The 18,286-nt window shown below is 44.1% G+C and overlaps 1 protein-coding gene across 2 annotated transcripts in view; it reads left to right on the top strand.

The window, feature by feature from the left end:
• Positions 1-18,286, top strand: part of LOC147014622 (protocadherin-16-like) — a 42,081-nt gene that overhangs the window by 6,214 nt on the left and 17,581 nt on the right. For both annotated transcript variants that reach the window (XR_015050825.1, XM_085852747.1), the window contains exons 2-8: positions 1,488-1,676; positions 11,627-11,858; positions 12,131-12,319; positions 12,692-12,753; positions 16,293-16,932; positions 17,089-17,325; positions 17,864-17,998. Coding sequence is in view for 1 of the 2 variants with exons in the window: in XM_085852747.1 (XP_085708873.1) it covers positions 1,488-1,676; positions 11,627-11,858; positions 12,131-12,319; positions 12,692-12,753; positions 16,293-16,932; positions 17,089-17,325; positions 17,864-17,998 (1,684 nt within the window). In the remaining variant the exon portion in view is untranslated. The remainder of the gene's footprint in view (positions 1-1,487; positions 1,677-11,626; positions 11,859-12,130; positions 12,320-12,691; positions 12,754-16,292; positions 16,933-17,088; positions 17,326-17,863; positions 17,999-18,286) is intronic.

The following is an 18,286-nucleotide window of genomic DNA, read 5'->3' as shown; positions in this document are numbered from 1 at the left end:
AAACTCAGAGCAAACTCAAAACCAAGTCTGAATCGAAGAGTTCAGATGGGAATGCCAAAAGGCCAACTTCTCTGTTTAAATAGGAAATTTGCTTGTTTGCCTCAATGAAGATATTCACCCATTGAATTAGAATTCCATGAGGAAGTATAATTATTGGGAGTGGCCTGATGTCATCCTATGACCCTCCAAGGAACATAAGCTGATTGTGTAAATTAATTATTGGTTTCAATCAAAACGGAAGACAGAATACTGCATTGGAGTCATCAGGAGGAACCCGAAAAAGTAAAGAGCGAAGATGGAGTCATCAGGAGGAACCTGGATATCATTCGGTTTCAGCTGCTACTCCGCAACCCTCAAACCCATCCAGGCGCAGCCAAGTGTGGTCAAGACCCACGTGGTCCACCAAGACCGACTGCAGCATAGGAGAGCACTCAGACTGTTACCCCAGTCGTCTAGGCAGACCAAACTGGTGTTTCCCACAAAGTATGAGTTAAGGATCCCCGAGATCATTATTTGAAAACCAATAATAATAAAATAATTTTCAAATAATAAAAATAATTTTACTAAAACAATTTTATAATTCAATAATAATAAAACTTGTATTCACTTGGAAAAGAAGTGTGTGAAATGCTTTGAAGAATTGGGTCAAAGTGTGTCTTCAATGTTAAACTGGACTAATGTCTGTTGGCATTAGTTTGTGGATGTTGAAGATCTCACGGTGTCCCTCGTAAAAAGTTGGCGATTTATCGCCGGCACCCTGAACAAATTACAAACTCCTGCTCTAACTCTAACCTACAGGGGGCACTGTATCAGCAGCACAGCCATGCCCTCAGTCAATGACTTGCACCCTTGTGCTGCAGCCAAAGGAAGATTCCACCCCAAATGATGCCATTTCCCCCATTTACTTCAACCCCAAAGAACCCCATTTCCTAAGCACTTCCCTTTTCCAGGTTTTTTATGGGTTTTTTTCCCCCACCTCCTCTCCCTCGTGGTTTTTTGTTGTTAGTTTGTTCCTTTTCTGTTTCATCCCCCCTTTCCATGCACGAGCCTAGATGATGTGTACAAGAAAAACAGATAAAGGTGATCCTGATTAGAGGGTCTCATCCATTGCATTTGAAGAGCCTTATTTCATGCAGCTGTAGGATCGATATTATTATGTGAGCTCAATTAAAGGAGCCCCAACCGAATTGATTAACCAATTGATCAATTAATGCATCGGTTGGACGGGGTGGGGGGGGGGTGGGCATGAAATACCCAATTACCAAATGATGATGTAAAAATTCCCCTTTTTATTTTTCTCCATGAAACCTGTAATTGGTGTTAATTAGACTTGTATTGCCAACCTTGCGTCCCAGATGTAAAAATTGTGTCCCTCCAAACAGTTGGTGACCACCTATCTCACTTCACAGCAGAATGATCTATTTTTGTATTCATGATAAATTGATCATCGAGTTGTTGTTTGCTGTGTGCGAATCTGCCCGCACCAGGTAAACGCACAGGATGAAGACCCAGACTCGATGGGCAGTCTACTCTACACTCTGTCTGAGCTCGGAGATCTCGAATACGTACCCGAGTTCAAGTTGGACTCCCAGACCGGCCGCATGTGCACCAGGCGGTGGCTGGACCCTGCGGGTGGACCCGTTAAGCGTCATTTTTTGGTGTTCGCCACGGATGGAGTAAGATTTTATTTTTCATCATTTTTCTATGCTTGAATAATATTTATTAGGAGGGGCTCATGGTAGTCATGAAGAGGAGTTGGGGATGGTAGGGGTGAGCAAATGAAAGATTATGACTTTAAAACATCACACGAACACTGCTTGACCCGATGATGATCGTGAAAACAAAACTCCTCCAACCGATTCGTCCTACTCACATGACCACCGAAGACGTTTCTTAATGCTGTAATGAGATTAAAACCATCAAATTGTTTAAAGGATCTTTGTATCCTAATGACTCTCACAGGGTGGCATCAAATCAACAATGTTGACCATTCTTTATGGAGTTCAAATGTAGAGTGATGTTTGCTGTGATTGGTTGAGAAAACGTCACAATACCCCAATTGTGACTCCTGACATTTACTCAAAGATCTTTTCACTTGTCTTGTGGTTCAAATCATCATTGCATGGATATCTCCTCATCACCATCATCGTGCTGACATCTCAAAGCATTCCGTCATGAAAAGAGATCATATTCCTGATGTCTTTTGTGTTTGTAGAAACACGTTCATCCCTTGGCAGCCATTTTGTTTTTTTGGGTTGGCTTCTCAGTGAATCAGTCAACATGTTTAATTACCAGTATCCGTGATGGTTTTTTTTTTTTGCACTTTTAAGGAAACTTTTTAAGAACAGAGACTGCTATGGTGTCATTCTTCATGGAATTAAATAATGGACGAATAGGGAAATGGGGGAGAGAAAGGTTCTCAGTTGGAGGGGAATTTCATGAAACCAAGACCAAATTACTTTGAAGAAGGGCACACCTGAAACGTCACCCTGTCTCACCCCCGATAGAGGCTTGGTGTTGGCATATAAGATCGATCCTAGGGTCTGAGTTCAAACCCTTGTCGCGTTGTTGAATTAACGTCAAGTATGGTTGACTCAGCTTGTCATCCTTCTGAGGTCGGCGAAATGAGTACCAGCTTACTGGGAACAGGGCACAGTGCATCAGCGGCACAGCCGGGCCCCCAGAAAATGATGCCGCCATGCTACCAGAGGCTACATATGAATAAATAACTCCCCCACAACAATTAGCATACATCTGTCAACATTTAGTTGGACAAAATTAATTGTTCTTACTTTTTCAGCCAACGCAGACTGACTCTCGTCTTTATATGGACTAGATGCTATTGTAAGACTGAGTTAATTGTTGAAACATCAAGAGTAGATGTTATGCAAGTGGCAGTGGTTAAAGTGAGGGGGTGTCTAGGGAGTCTAAGGAGTCCAAAGTGTTGGAAATTGTGAAGAGGAGCTCCATTAGCTACATTGGAAATGTTGTACTGGATAGTTGATTTTTATAAAGTTTACTAACAGGAAGACCTAATGGATTAAGTACTGCACCCGTTTCCCTCCTCCCTTCCCAACCTATCCTCCCCCCCCCCACCCCCACTCTCCCCAACTCCAGATTTGGAAGCTGACTATGGGTACATTGGAGCCATTTTATTGGTTTTGAGGAGCATGTATATGTTACAGTGTTTGTCGACTCATAATGGCCTCCTCAAGTTGCCTTAATGACAATGTTAGAGCACTCAAAGATTATTTGGTATTTCTATTTTCACTCTTTTATTTGAAGCAGCACAAGCAAATACATGTTGTAGAATAACAGTTTTCTTTGTTACATCTAAGCACACGTGGCAGCAAGCCAAACTGAATAAATGAACGTAATTGTCGCATTGCAGTGGTCTCCCTTCCATCTCTGTGGGCGACCGGTTGCCTGCGGCCTGTGGTGGGGTCATTAACATGCTAGCCTGCGACATACTAGCTCATTCCGCTCATCCTTCAGAAAGTGGTAGTCACAGTACAATGTGGAATCACTGGGGATCTGTCGCAGCTGCTGTCAGCTACTCAAGTTATCAGGATGCAGAGGGGCTGGGATCCATGATTAGATTTGGCTTGGCAGCTTAGTTACTTAGGATGGCTCCTTCTCATGGTATGACAGGCTCAGGAGCCTTGGGACGACCGATGACCATTCTGGAGTCAAGAAGTGATGGCGTGACCCCTGCGGCCTTTTCGTTGAGCTGTTGATGTAGAATTGGTAATGTTTTGTGTCATGAAGATGACATTAAAAAGTATAAGAAAAAGGTTTCCCAACCAGCAGACCTCCTGACCACATATTTAGTGCTCATCACTGCAAGCAGAAAGGTCATAGGTTAGGTGCAACCATGAAAGATGATGAACTGATGGCATCTTCAGATTAAACTTCAGAGGAGAGACTTTAGACAATGTGTAAGTGTTTGATCAAATTTATGGACCTGGGACAGACTCTGTCGGCATACAATAGATCTCCACATGAGAAAGGAAATGTTTAACGAGATGCTAAGTAGCCAATGACGTCAACTTGGTGGCATGATATATGCCAACATATGGGGATCTCATTACTTGGTGCAATTGCTGTAAAATGTCTTTAAAATTACGGTTTTGGTCCAACCAAAAAGTCATTTGATTTCGTATAAGATTTGATAGAAATCTGATGAGATATCATGGAAATATGAAAATGGTTGTGTCAATGTGATGCACTTGCACTTCTCACCTTCCTGCAACATTACTTTGGAAAGTGAAACCTTTATTATTGTTTTGTACACAAAGTCGAGGCTCATGAAAGAGGAGGAAGGTAACATAACAGAGCTACGAAAGGCAATGTGCAGACAGTGGGATAGCAGGTGTACGTTCAAAGCAAAAGCATTAATGATGACAGAAAGGATTGGAAATGAGATGGGAGGAAGATCGTAACCTTGGAGTAAAGAGTTTGGATTGAGGAGGAATAATGGGAGGAGAAAAGATCACGGGTACAGTGGTTATACAATACTAACAGGAAGAAAGATAGATAAAGGAATGGAGATGAGCATAGATTTTAGGCGTTTAATGGGGAGAGGATTGCTAGAAGAACTCATACATCCTTCAGGACCTAGGGAGGGTCTTCGGGTTGAAAGACCAGAGGGAGCAAGATCGAAATAAGGTGGTAAAAAACAACATTGGGCCACCAATCTGTCTGTGACGAGAAAGAAACCTACATTGTGCTTATGCTTTTTTTGTAAGAGATGTCGATGATATTGAGAGCGTTTGATTTCTCAGCATCCAGGAGAGAAAAGTGAGAAGCGGGGCACTGGCACATAGGGGAAAGCAGTACTTCAACGAGCTACAGACAAAAGCCTTATCGGTTGGTTTGAGTTTTTTTATCTTCAAGAATGAGGCCCAGGTGACATTTGCCACGGCAGCCGTGGGGTCTCCAAAATCTGCGGCCACTAGCAATTATACAGTGGCCGCAGTATTTCCACAGTCACAAAATGTAGCAGTCACATATGTTTTTATTTTTCGGGGAGCCACACGGCGTATTTATAAATTGTGGAGACCGAAAACGTGGGGGTGCCGTACGGTCTTTGATTTGATGTCGCACGGTGACCTTAGGGCGTCGCTGCGGTGGCCATAGAATTTTCAAGGCAGACGCAAGGTGCCCGCAAGGCGACCGCAGGGGGACCGCAGGGGGCCCTAAGGCAAACGTGCGGCCAGACGGACGGTAACGAGTGGGTATATATACCAGTTCTTTTTTTTACTGAAATAAAAATATAACAGTATATATAACTGAATATACTATAACTATAATATACCGTGGTGCCCCCAGAATCCGAACGCCCCATTGTTTGAAGAAATTGGAATCCGAACAATTTTTTCGAGAAAATTTTGCCCTAAAAACCCAATACATTTTAAAAAACCGACCACAACGTGGCGTTCATGTTTGTTTACGTGTCTCCCCCACCTGTTCGAGCCGCATCTTCGCGCTTTGTTCACTCAGTTTGTCGGTGGAAGTCCTCGTGAAAGCTTCTCTCGTGTGTCGATCGATACTTTAGGCCTCAGTCACATTCGCTCTACGGCGAGGATACGGCGGCCGTGCGCCCTCTGAATTGACAGAAACGTGCGGTGGCCGCAGAGAAACTGAGGTGGCCTCAGGATTGCCCTACGCCATATGGCTATATTTTCAGGTCATAAGGTCGCCATGGAATTATAACGCGGAGTTATAACTTTTTTCATTTCTACGTTCCCCATAGAAATTCGACAAGCCGAAACAAAAGAACTGGTAAAAAAAAAATAAAAAAAATTAACCCATTCGTTACCGTCCGTCTGGCCGCACGGTCGGCTTAGGGTCCCCCTGTGGTCCCCCTGCGGGCATCTTACGGTCGCCTTGCGGTCTCCTTGCGGGCACCTTGCATCTGCCTTGAAAATTCTATGGCCGCTGCAGGAACGCCCTAAGGTCACCGTGCAACATCAAATCAAAGACCGTACGGCACCCCCACGTTTTCGGTCTCCACAATTTATAAATACCCCGTGCGTCTACCCAAAACATAAAAACATGTGTGACTGCTACATTGTGTGACCGTGGAAATACTGCGGCCGCTTTATAATTGCTCGTGCCTGTACATTTTGTAGACCCTCCGGCCGCCGAGCCAAATGTGACTTAGGCCTTACCTCGTGTTTTCACCTTCATTTGTGATGTTTGTTTTTTTTAATCATCTTGTGTTTTAATTAATAACAAAAAAAGCAATCTGATCACGTGGTGTGACGGACTGTCGGGCAAGGATTGAATTTCACAGCAAAACCAGTTGTAATTTGGAATATCCATGATTACGTCAGCCCGATGCGTTTGATGAAAGTGATTGTGGTTCTGCAGGCATCATGTTTGATGAGCTGCCCTGGGGGCAGCGCTCGCAGAGTGCGCGAGCGATCGGAACCCAGGCCGGAGCTCGAGCCTGTGTGGACCTTTGGATGTGGTGATTGTACCAGTTTACATACAATACACCGCCACTGAAGGTCATTTACTCATCTTATTTTTCCTTAAACATGGGGAATTTCAATTTAAAGTGTCTTGAAAGTGGGTTTTCTTTGGATCTACGAATGGATTAATTCACTCCATTATTTCTTATTGGGAAAATATTTTTGGAATCCGAACTTTTTGCAATCCGAACGGCCTCCTGGATCGAATTAAATTGGGATTCTGGGGGCACCACTGTGTATAGGCAAACAACTATACTCCGATCTCTAATGGTAGTGCACGGTGGACACACGGTCGACGCAGACTGCCACGGAGGCCGTACGTAGGTGTACAGCGGGCGTAGAGGAACCGTGCGTCGACCCTGCGTTGCCCGCAGGTAGTCACACAGACCGCAAGGCCACCGTACACCGACTGTGGAAATAGTGTGGCCGCCGTAATTTTTTGGGGATTGGGAAAATTCATTTTTCATTGAGAAGAGCTTACGGCAGCCGCACGAATAACGCAAGCCCACCGTACGCCCTACGTATGGTCGACGTGGAACACATCTACGTCATAGCTTGGTTTGTCGAATTGCTACGGCGAACGTAGAAATGAAAAAAAAGTTAGAACTCCGCGCTATAATTCCATGGCGACCCTACGGCCTGTAAAATATAGCCAAACGGCGTAGGGCCTCCCTGAGGCCACCTCAGTTTCTCTGCGGCTGCCGCACGTTTCTGTCAATTCAGAGGGCGTACGGCCGCCGTATCCTCGCCGTAGAGCGAATGTGACCTAGGCCTGAGGCTCATGGAGGGGCGAGGTTAAAATCACAGTGGGGTAGCAGGGCAGCAATTGGGTACAACTGGCAAGAGGATAAACAAACAGGAAAGGAAGAGAGAGAGAGGGTTAATGAGAGAGGGGAGACACTGAAATCAGCAAGTAAGAGGGTTGAGTTAGGAGGAATTAATGTGGGTAATAAAGATCATGGGTCAGGATGGGGAATGATATGAGGTGGCAGTGGATTACATGGTTGAAGCTCTGGATGGAAGAGTGAGACTGAACAGTCTTTGGAACTGGAAGGAAGTTCCATATACAGGATAAGCGAGGAATAAAGGAGTTGAGGTGTGTAGTCAGCCTGCATTTTGGAAGTTCAACTCGGACGTGGTTCGTAGAAGAACACATATGTCCTGGCATTGCTGGGGAGCGTCACATGACTGAGAGAGTGGAGCGAGCAATGTTGGAAAATGTATGGTGGAAAACAGAGAAACCACCCATCTGTCTGCCATGTGAGAGTAACAGACCAGAGCAACGTGGTTGAGAAATTCCAACTTACCAACGAAGAGATTGGCATGATGGCAGATGCATTTTCTGTGGCTGGCCTTTGAGGCCAGCTTGGATAAGTGGTCTTCCCAGAAGAGGTAGGGATTGATGTTGAGGCCCAAAAGCTCAGGAGAATGAACCTTTCCCAGGAGTTGGAAATAGACATAGGTGGGTTTATGAGACAGCTCGCCCAGAGAGACAGGGTCAGATTTTGAGATGTCCTCAGATTGAATGACTTATCCCATTTGTCAGACCACCATCTGATATTTCCAGATTAGCAAAGTGAAGCCGTTTCTACTCTGATCTCCTGTTGGGATGGGGTGCAGTGCAGCATAAAGTGAAGTCTTTGCATATAATAAATGAGGCCTATCCAGGACATCAGAAGGATCATTTCAGTAAAAAAAAAAAAAAAAGGAACCAGACTAGGCCCAAGATGGACCCATTTAAGTGCAAGAGGAACCACACTGAATCCAGCTTCTACTGAGAGAGCAGATAAGAGGATTTGATTGAGGCCCACGTGGTCACAGCTTGAGTGGAGGAAGTCGGCAAGTCAGGAAAGGACATGACCTGAACCCCACAGGCAGATAGCTTGGTAAGCAGAGTAGGCTCCACCCTGTGTTGAATGACTGAGATATATACCGAGAAACAACCCTGACCTCATGTTTGATATTCAGCATCTCCCTCCATTGTTGGAAGGGAATAATCAGGATGGAATCAAATTTGATGTAAAGACATTAAGCTGTTTGAGAAAAGGAAAGATGATATCAGATATAATGATTGATTCTCTGACAATTTGTATAAGATTGGAAGGAGGTTTTGAGTCTGTAATGGAGGGGTTCTGTTATTGCACCCACATGTATGGCAGTGATGTTGGCTGTCTTCTGAGCAGACACTCAGTGACTTAAGGTGAAGGACAGGTCAAAGAGAGCAGACAGACGAGGATTTGAGTCCATCGACCGATGCCAAATGAGCCCGTCACCTTTCGAGTCGAGTCCTCTTATGACTTTCGGACAAAGCTCAGTGCATGACACCGGGGGAGGGGGTGGGGGGTAGGTCTTCGGGTTGAAAGAACCAGGAATGAACATGATCTGAACACCACAGGCAGAGAGTCCAAGTGGAGGGGGGCTCCCCCCCTTTCCCGTCCTGCCTGTACCACTTCCCCAGTATCACCCGCACTGTACCCTGGGCAGAGAGGTTTCCGATGTGGCCAAAGAGCTTATGGACTGGTGCATAGGGATGTATCCCCCACGTCGACTTCCATCGGGAGTGATGTTTGGGAGTTATGTTGGCTGTCTTCCAAGCGAACAGCAGGTTACTTCAGGTGAAGGACAGGCCAAAGAGAGCAGACAGAGGAGGATTTGAGTCCAAGGAATGGTGCCACCTGGGCCCGTTGCCGAGACCGAGTCAAGTCGAGTCCTCGTACGACTTTTGGAAAAAGCTCTAAATAATCTTTTGAGCCAATGTGCTCTCGCTCTCGCAGAAATGTTTTCCTTATAACATTCACTGAAGTGGATTCGTTTCCAATGATAAACACAATGCCCAAGAATTTGTAAACACCATATCAGCTCCCTTTTTTTTTTCTCCTCCTATTATTGTTACTACCCTAGTTTTAAACAGCCTTCCTGTGACAGGAAGCTATAACAAATGGCTCAAGGGTGCTGAGTTTGAACAAACATGCTCCACAAACGGATTTGCCAAGATTTTATGTGGATTCCCAGACTGGACCGCAAAATGTTTGCGCATTAAATGTAAATTTCCGTCGGTCTAGTGCGACAGGTCTTGATAGCATTTGATTAAGTGGCAATTCTTAACTTCAGCAGGAAAAGCTTATCATGAAAGTGTTGGACATAGTTTGAGGAGGGTATGTAGCAGAGAAGAGGTAAGCATACATGGGCCTAGTGAACGGGGAAGACATGAAATTTAACAAACAAAATGACTCGACTTGGAGTATATTTGTAAGAATGTCTATTATTGTGCTCATGTCCACTCATCAGAGCATGTCCTCCGAAGAGGCCGAAGATTCTTTGATGCATTTTGGAGACCACATGATCAACATTGAGCAACCATGTTGAATGGACCGAACCATATAATCGGTTCATTGTTTTTTTTCCTCGCTTGATGATGAAACACGTTTTCTGCTTTTGTTTCGAACAATTCCTGGAAATGGTTTCACAAACACGTCGTTTTGCTGTTCAGGTCATGGTACAGACTGCGCAATCTTTCGAATTGTGGATCTTCTGAATCCATGGATTCTTGACAACATCCACAATAAAAATCGAATATTTTTGCAGATATTGTTGCCTTAAAAGGAACAGCTAACTCATGTTAATGGAGTGATGTTCAGTCCTCTTGGCAAGAGGCACACCTCCAGGTGTTCTACTAGTTCATCGATCCCCTTGATACAATCACTTTCCTGGTCATTCATCCAGTTTGATAGCTCGTGGAAGGTGATTGATCATCTACCTGTTGAAGGCATCTTTTCAATGACCCATTTATCCCAGTTTTGTTTTGTTTATGGAGCATCGTGTCTCTCTGATAATTTCCTGCATTTCACCTGAGTCTATTTGGTACATTATAAAGGTGATTCATGCTGACATTGTTCCAGGATCATTCCACCTGATGCCAGGGTGGCTGGCAAGACGGACAAAAGGTATGCACATTGATCACCTCTGAGCTGTCTAGCCTGGGTTTGAATCTCAGCGCAGCTATAAACTGTCATCCCGGTATCTCGCAGGCGAGATGAGACATCAGTGTTTGTGCCATCGCTAAAATGGACGTTAAACTGGGAGTCCTGTCCACCAGCATTGGGAGTACTGTCCACCAGCATTGGGAGTCCTGTCCACCAGCATTGGGAGTCTTGTCCACCAGCATTGGGAGTCCTGTCCACCAGCATTGGGAGTCCTGTCCACCAGCATTGGGAGTCCTGTCCACCAGCATTGGGAGTCCTGTCCACCAACATTGGGAGTCCTGTCCACCAGCATTGGGAGTCCTGTCCACCAGCATTGGGAGTCCTGTCCACCAGCATTGGGAGTCCTGCCATTTCTCAAATTGGTGGTCGTTAAAGATCCCATGGTGTCCTTCATGAAAGGTAGGCAAGCTATCACCGACACTTTGAACAAATTACAAATTCTTGCTCTAATCAGTGGGGGGAACTGCATCAGCAGCATCGCTGCACCCACAGCAAATTATGCTCCCCATAGCCATAGGCTACATCCATAAGAGGAGGAAGAAGGAGAAGAATGGCAGGCAGTTAGAGCTAATGTTTTGCACTGGCTATGGTAAAGTTTCCTATTGCATGCAGCTTTTATTTACCCCACTGAATCCTTGAAATGAGAAAGGTCTCTTATACTAGAGCCTTTTGAATTATTATGATTTTGAGAAACTGTAATTTGGCGTTGGTGATACCACACAGGAAGAATGGGCATAATTGCCCTTTTTCTTCCTCTCCATTTTCTGGAATTGCCCATGTATCATTCAAGCATTCTGTGCTGGCATGATGGAAGAAATTTGTGCTACAAGGTGAGAGTACATCAATTTCTTCATCGAGTCATAATGACCAATGGTTCCTTCAAAAATAATTTAAACTCAAATTACAATCAACAAGACTCGGAGATAAACAATTAACAAATTCCATGGAGGATCACAGGAATCCATCTTTCATTTCCCATCAGACACCTGATGCAATTAAAGATGTTTACAGGCCAGAAGGGGTCTTCCTGAGATAGAAAGGACTAAAGCTTGAGCCATTATTGGGAATTTGACAATGTTACCAGCTCACAATGGCCTGCTGTTGCCAAGCATAACATCTAGGAATACGTTAAATTCATCACCCTGTCTGTGTCCACTGGTGCAGGGTGGGTTACAATCGCATGCTGAAGTGCACGTAGACCTGGAACATACGGACAGCAACCAGCTGAGGTTCCATGACATGTCCTTCCAAGCCCGTCTTGGCCTTCCTGCTCCTACTGGCGCCGCGGTGGTGCGGGTCACAGCTGCCTACCCAAAGCCTGGGAGCCGAGGAACACCACAGTATCATATTGATCGAGGAAACTCTGATGGACTATTTGCCATTGATACAAACACAGGCAAGTTCTGGTGAAAGAAAGAAAAAGTTGAAAAATTATGTCTCACCTCCATTTTCACACCCTTTGCCACTCGTGGTCAGAAAGCAAATCCTCATCTTTGTATCCACATCCCTCAACCATTGTTCTCCCCAAACTAAAGGAGAAATCTCATGAAATAACAGCAACTCTGGTTTTTCACTCATAAGTTACAGACTCCATTTCCTCTTTAATGTGAGTCAATATGCTTCCTGAACTAACCCAGTTTTCCCGATTCCTTCCTTCTTCATCCGTAGGCCTAATCACGCTGGCTCGAGCCTTGACTGTGTCTCCAGTGGCGTCACGGTCTCAGCGGCTCTCAGTGCTGGCCCAGGTGGCTGGAAATGCTGAAGCAACGGCAACTGCTAATGTAACTGTCATCTTCTTCCCTCGAAGGTCCGCGAGCTTCAAACCTCATCACCATCCCGCTACCTGGATTCCAGAAGGTGATAATAATCCAAAATGTGAAAATGTTCCCATCCAGTCTCTTCTTATTCTTCTTCTTCTCTTACATCTCTTTCCTTTCATCTTTGTTCTGACGTACATCCCAACAAGTTGATTCCTGGGATAATTTGTAGTAGTTTTCCTGAAAGTGTACAATTAGTTATAAGATATTGACAGATCCTTTGGCATATTAAGTCACATGGGTGGGCATCCGTTCACTGCTGCAGACTAAATTTGGCACTCGGCCATTTTCTAAACTTCCCATGTAATGGAAACCATCAAAAGAGCATCGCAAGGGAAAAGTTCAGGTTGCTTTATTTTACCACTCAATTCATCTTCATACTTGCTGTTGCTCTGGTCTGGATCCCTCACAGGAAAACACGATGGCAGTTTAACCGCTTCCTTGCTGCCGGTGAACCTGCCCAGAGGTGCCTTGGTAAGCATGCTCATGTTTTCACACAAAGTATATCTTATTTTTCAGCCATTTATTCGCATGGGCCAATGGTCTTTCAGCCCGGGCCACAAATCACATCATCGGTCCAAGTCACTGAGTGGATAGCAATTTTCATCATTTTCAAGTGTTTCCCCAAATTGCAGTTCATACATGAGAATGTGTCGATGAGGTCTCCCAATAGGCCACATTACTGTGTCAAGTAAAGTCTTGCATATGGTTTCGATTGGATAAATTGGAGGAAGATGATGTGAGAAGGGTTTTATTAGCTGAATATTCCTTTCCTGTCAAACTTTCCTTGTATAATGTGATATTAATACAATAAGGGAGCTTGGTCGTAACTTAACGGTTATGGCAGTGGACTCTGGGTCTTAAGTTACTGAGTTCATGCTCCAACATGCCAAAATGAGTACCAGCTTACTTTGAGTGAGCCAGTCCAGTGTCGGAGTGGCGACTGACCAGTCCAGGATTGTGCCTCCTAGCCAATGAAACTGTCTCGGTAGCCTGATGATCCTGACAGCATGAGGAGGATCATCCATCCATCATCCAATTCAAAAGACTGCTGCCCACCAACCAGCTCTGTCCTCACCTTCAATCTTTGGTACCTATTTGTACTACATTCACCAACTCCTCTCCTTTCCCAAAATCAAATTCCCAATGCTTCCCCTCCCCTATGTCCCACCACTCCTTCCCCCTCCCTCTTCCCACCTTTAACTTTGCTAAAGTTATTCATTGTTCAATTAGAGGAACAGTTTTGTTCAACTCCTCGCAACAACGATGTGCTTCCTCTGATCAAGGTTTCAGATGCAATTAGGGTCATGTGGTTGCTCGACACACAGAGTGGTTTTGGTAGAACAGCAGAATGGCAATGATGGAGGTTTTGCATCTTATTATTACAAGGCAGTCAACGTATATGGTGATGGATATATTTGTGACCAAATCATTTTCTTTTTCTTCTTCAAATTTTCTTCAACAAATTCCGCCATGTTGTGTATGTTTATATATATATATATATATATATATATATATATATATATATATATATATATATATATATATATATATATATATATATATATATATATATATATATCCTAAGAAACATCTTTGTGACTTACCTGTATTCATCAGCATGTATTCTTTGTTACTTTGACTTTATTAATCCAGATTCACATCTGGACAAACGAGAATTTATAACGTAAAAACCCAGCCGGAAGTCCAATGGAAGCGGTGTATTGGGGACACATCTGCGCTGTGTGGCTGGCAGTTCGAATTTCCAATCCAGTTTTTGATAATTTTTTGTTGACCTTTTTTGCTCTAACTGATAATTTACAATGAAATAATTTGTGTTGAGTTCCTTTTTATTGATACGTGTTGGGTTCTGACTTCTGATATACGATATATATTCAGTCATAGAACAAAATATATTTGGTTGACCAAAATATTTTGGCAGACCCAGCACCATCCACCCCATCCCCCACCATACCCCCATCTCCCCACAACCCTCGATCCACTATCACCCCCATTAACCCACACCTACCACCCCCCCTTCCCTCACTCCCAGAGAAAGCAGGCATGGCCAAAGATGCCTGTGCCTCTGCAGCAACATGCGGCGAGGTGTGCGCAACATGCCGATCCTCGCTGATTTGAAGAATGAGTTGATGGGGATCAGGTCGGCAATGGCCAGACAAATGTATAAATGAAGATTAAATGATAAATATATTTATAGGGCATTGTACAACCTTGAATTACTGGAGGAAGGAACTGGATAAGATGGAGACAGGAATATGACCTCACAGATGGGTCAGAATGGGACCAAAAGATTGAGAGTGAGCCAAAAACACACGATGGAGGAATAATTTAAAATACCCAAATCGAGCTTATGTTGTCAAATTCAAAACAATGAGATGAGATAACGGAAAGTTTTCGGCCAAGAGACCAACGATTGAACACAATCTGTTAACATCATTTCAAGTCAATATCAACAGGTCCATTAAAAGGACTAGATCGTATGAATTGTGAAGTTAATATCAACACTTCCACAATACCAGATCGTCCATTTTTGGGCCCAAGCCAGGAAGGCTCATTATCTTACACCCAGCTATTGGTTTTTCCACTGTAAGTCAAATGTTGTTTTGGTGCACCTGTTGGAGGCAATGCGTGAAGCCCAGAGTCAGCGCTAGATGGGATATCCAAAGAGAGATGTCCCTGGGCACATTGTGGATAATAAAACATCATCGGAGTAAATTAGATGCAGATCCTGATGGATAATTTGAGGATTATTTTGATTTTTTTTGTTGGTTTGAATTTATTATTTTGTTCTTTTAGCATTACTATGGCATTATAATAGTAGTACTTTGTGTCAATGGACCCACATATATGTGTGGGTACATTTGTGTGGGTATGTATGTAGGTATGTGTCTCAATACATCTGAGGGTATTGTGTGGGTACGTGTGTCGGTACATCTGTGGGTATGTGTGTGTGTGGTTTTGTGTCGGTACATGCGACGGGACGTGTGTAGGCACCTCGTTTGGAACATATTAGGGAGAGTATGTGTGTAAGTTATGACCGAGCGGAGAGGCATGAATGCGGTGCTGCGTTGTTTATGGGGTTTGTAACCTGATCTGCAACCGTCCAGTTGAGCACACTGCACCACCATGCAAAACATCATCTCGTGTTTCAATGACTCCCATTCAAGGTTAACTGGGTCATTCAAAGTTTTGCATCATTTAAAGGGACCATTACAAAACAAAGTACTAAATGTTCAATATTACACTTTTTAATGGAAAGATTGTCGAAACACAATCTCTATTCATTAAAATAGGATTTATTGTTGTTTGAAAGTTTTTGACATTTGTTTAACAACTGAATTTGCAGGGGAAGGAGGTCAAGAGTTTCCTCCTCCTGCCCTCCTTCCTTTTTCCCGATTAATGTCCAAGCATGAGATGTGATATCGGATGAAGTGACTTATTGTAAGTTGCTCAGTTCCATTACGGCTTTCATGATTGGACAAAAATAAGCTAATTTCCACCACAATCAGCAAATGTTTCTCCACTTACGTGATGATTTAAAACCAGCAGTGGCACCATCATGCTCCGCGGCAGCAAAATCACCATCAGAATTCCATCGAAATGATGTAATACACAAAATAAAAACGTTGGCTGGAAATATGGGCAGAGAATGACGTACGGATGGTGATTGAAAACATTTGGGGTAACGCATTCCACAAAAAAATGTACTTTTCATAGGACAACTAGAAAAGCAAAGGAATTGGTCTCTTGGAACATCATAGGCGACGTGGTATCGGAAAGGAGCACCTGCACCTTAATAATCCACACCTGTCACTCTCATTTTAAGTGTCTTGACTTCCAAGAAAATTTTGAAAATTCCAGAATGAGTCGACATGTAATGGAGCTAAAGAGACCTTCCCTCGATACATTTCCACAATTCCTCGACTTCACATGTTTTGCCATGAGATCTCGGCTGACAATGTTCCCTCCATACTTCATCGTCTATTTTGCAGGACAGAAACATCAGTGAAGATGTTGCTGATTGGCTCGGAAAGACTGTGGATGTGTCTGAGGAAGGTTGGTCGAAAGGTGCTAACGGCATTACATTTGTGATGCCTGTGCCTTCGTCAGACATACCACATTCCATTCATTTTCTTCGAGACCCTGAACTTGTTTCGGTACCGGAGGGAGTTCCCATTGGTACGGCTCTGCGTGTCCTTTTGGCTTTTGGGAAGGACCGTGCAACACCAAATGCTAATGCTCGCTATGAGGTCGTTGGACAAATCCCGGCAGAACCGCCATCTTTCACCGTGGATCCCGAAACTGGGACTCTACGCACCACAGCCCAGCTCGACCGAGAGGCCACCGAGAAGTTTCTGGTCGTTGTGAAGGCATCCATTGCTGGTGATGGTATTGCGAAGAGTCGTACTGTGGAAACGACGGTGTCCGTGATAATATCTTTGGAGGACAAGAATGACAACAAGCCGGAGTTTCTCCCCCACAGTCCCATTAGCGTTTCGGAGGGTGCACCTCCCGGTTGGCTATTGGCAAGGTTGGCCGCTACGGATGCTGACATTGGAGACAATGCTACCATCCACTTTGCATTGGTTAGCGGAAATGAGGAGGGGGTATTTGACCTTGACCCTGACACTGGTAAAGCATTATGCATCAGCACTTCACACTGCATTTGGAAGTAAATTCACATTCCATGATTACTTTTTCCTTTGCATATGTCTATAATCCTTCCCATCCATGGCAAAATAAATAAGCGAATAATTAATCTTTTTTTTTTTTTATCCATGACCTTAGGCCAGCTGTTGGTGTCTGGTGTACTGGATCGTGAGACAAGCCCAGCCTATGACCTCGTGGTTGAGGCTCGTGATGGAGGTCCATTTGCTCTCATTTCCCGCATTACTCTCTCCATCACCATACTTGACGTGAATGAGCCACCGCATGTTCCACGTGGTTCACAGAGTGGGACCATATCTGAGAACCGACCGCCTGGGCAACGGGTCATGCAGCTGCTGGCGACGGACGCTGACCTAGGTAAATGGTGGGAGATCTTTGCATTGCCAACCGTTACTTTTGTGGTTGGAAAAGTGGGCTACTTGCTGTCTGTTCATCACTGTATCCTATAGAAGCATATACAGTAAAAAATTATCAGGGCATTTGGCCCTTCAAACATGAGTCATATCCACATTACATTATACATACTAAACTATTCCTCTTCAACTTAACATAGACGTTTAATCAATTACCATGGTCTAGGAAGCCCATTCATGTCTTGTCATTGCATGGGTGAAAATACCTCGTCTTATTAATTAATTAATTAATTAATTAATTACCACATAACTTCAAATTTGACAGGTAACTCGGTTAATGCATTCTAAGTTCTTGCAAGTTACCAAAATACCTCTTCAAAACAGCAGTGTTAGTCCAAATCGACTACACTGAAGGTCAAAGGCAGAGTTGCACAACTGAGAGATTGTGCGATCATGATCGAGTAGCTTCCTAGTTGTTCAAAAGTTCAATTTTGAACGTTTTGGTTTTATGGTAATCCATGCTCTGAACTCGTGATGTGCAGGTAGGAATTCTGAGATCACATACAGCATCCCGGGAGGAAGCGGTCACGGCTGCTTTGCAGTGGACCCGTTGAGTGGTGAACTGCGCACCACGCGTCCACTCGACCGTGAGGAGCAACCGACTTTCAACGTCACAGGTGAGGATGAGGCGAAACCTGCTCGATCCATGAAGTAAGGTAAATGTGAGACTTTGCAAAAGAGTGAGGACATAATGGGGATTGCATGGGGTTCAGTAATACCCAATGTGTTTGGTCCATCTTGGACAATGCTGGCAGGAAGACAACCCAACTTATAAAAAAAATTAATTTTTTTGTATACAAAGTCAAGGCTCGTGGAAGAACGAGAACAAACAACGGATCAGGATGCAACAGGACAAAAGGATCAGGATAAAGAGGTGTTGATGGGGGGAACACTAACAGTTGGAT

This window comes from Eptatretus burgeri, chromosome 13 (genome assembly GCF_056783735.1).
Source record: "Eptatretus burgeri isolate ZD-2024b chromosome 13, Ebu_testis_v1, whole genome shotgun sequence".
In the NCBI taxonomy this organism is placed as follows: Eukaryota; Metazoa; Chordata; class Myxini; order Myxiniformes; family Myxinidae; genus Eptatretus; species Eptatretus burgeri.
Note: the sequence above shows the minus strand (reverse complement) of the source record. Positions and strands in the feature narration are given on the sequence as shown.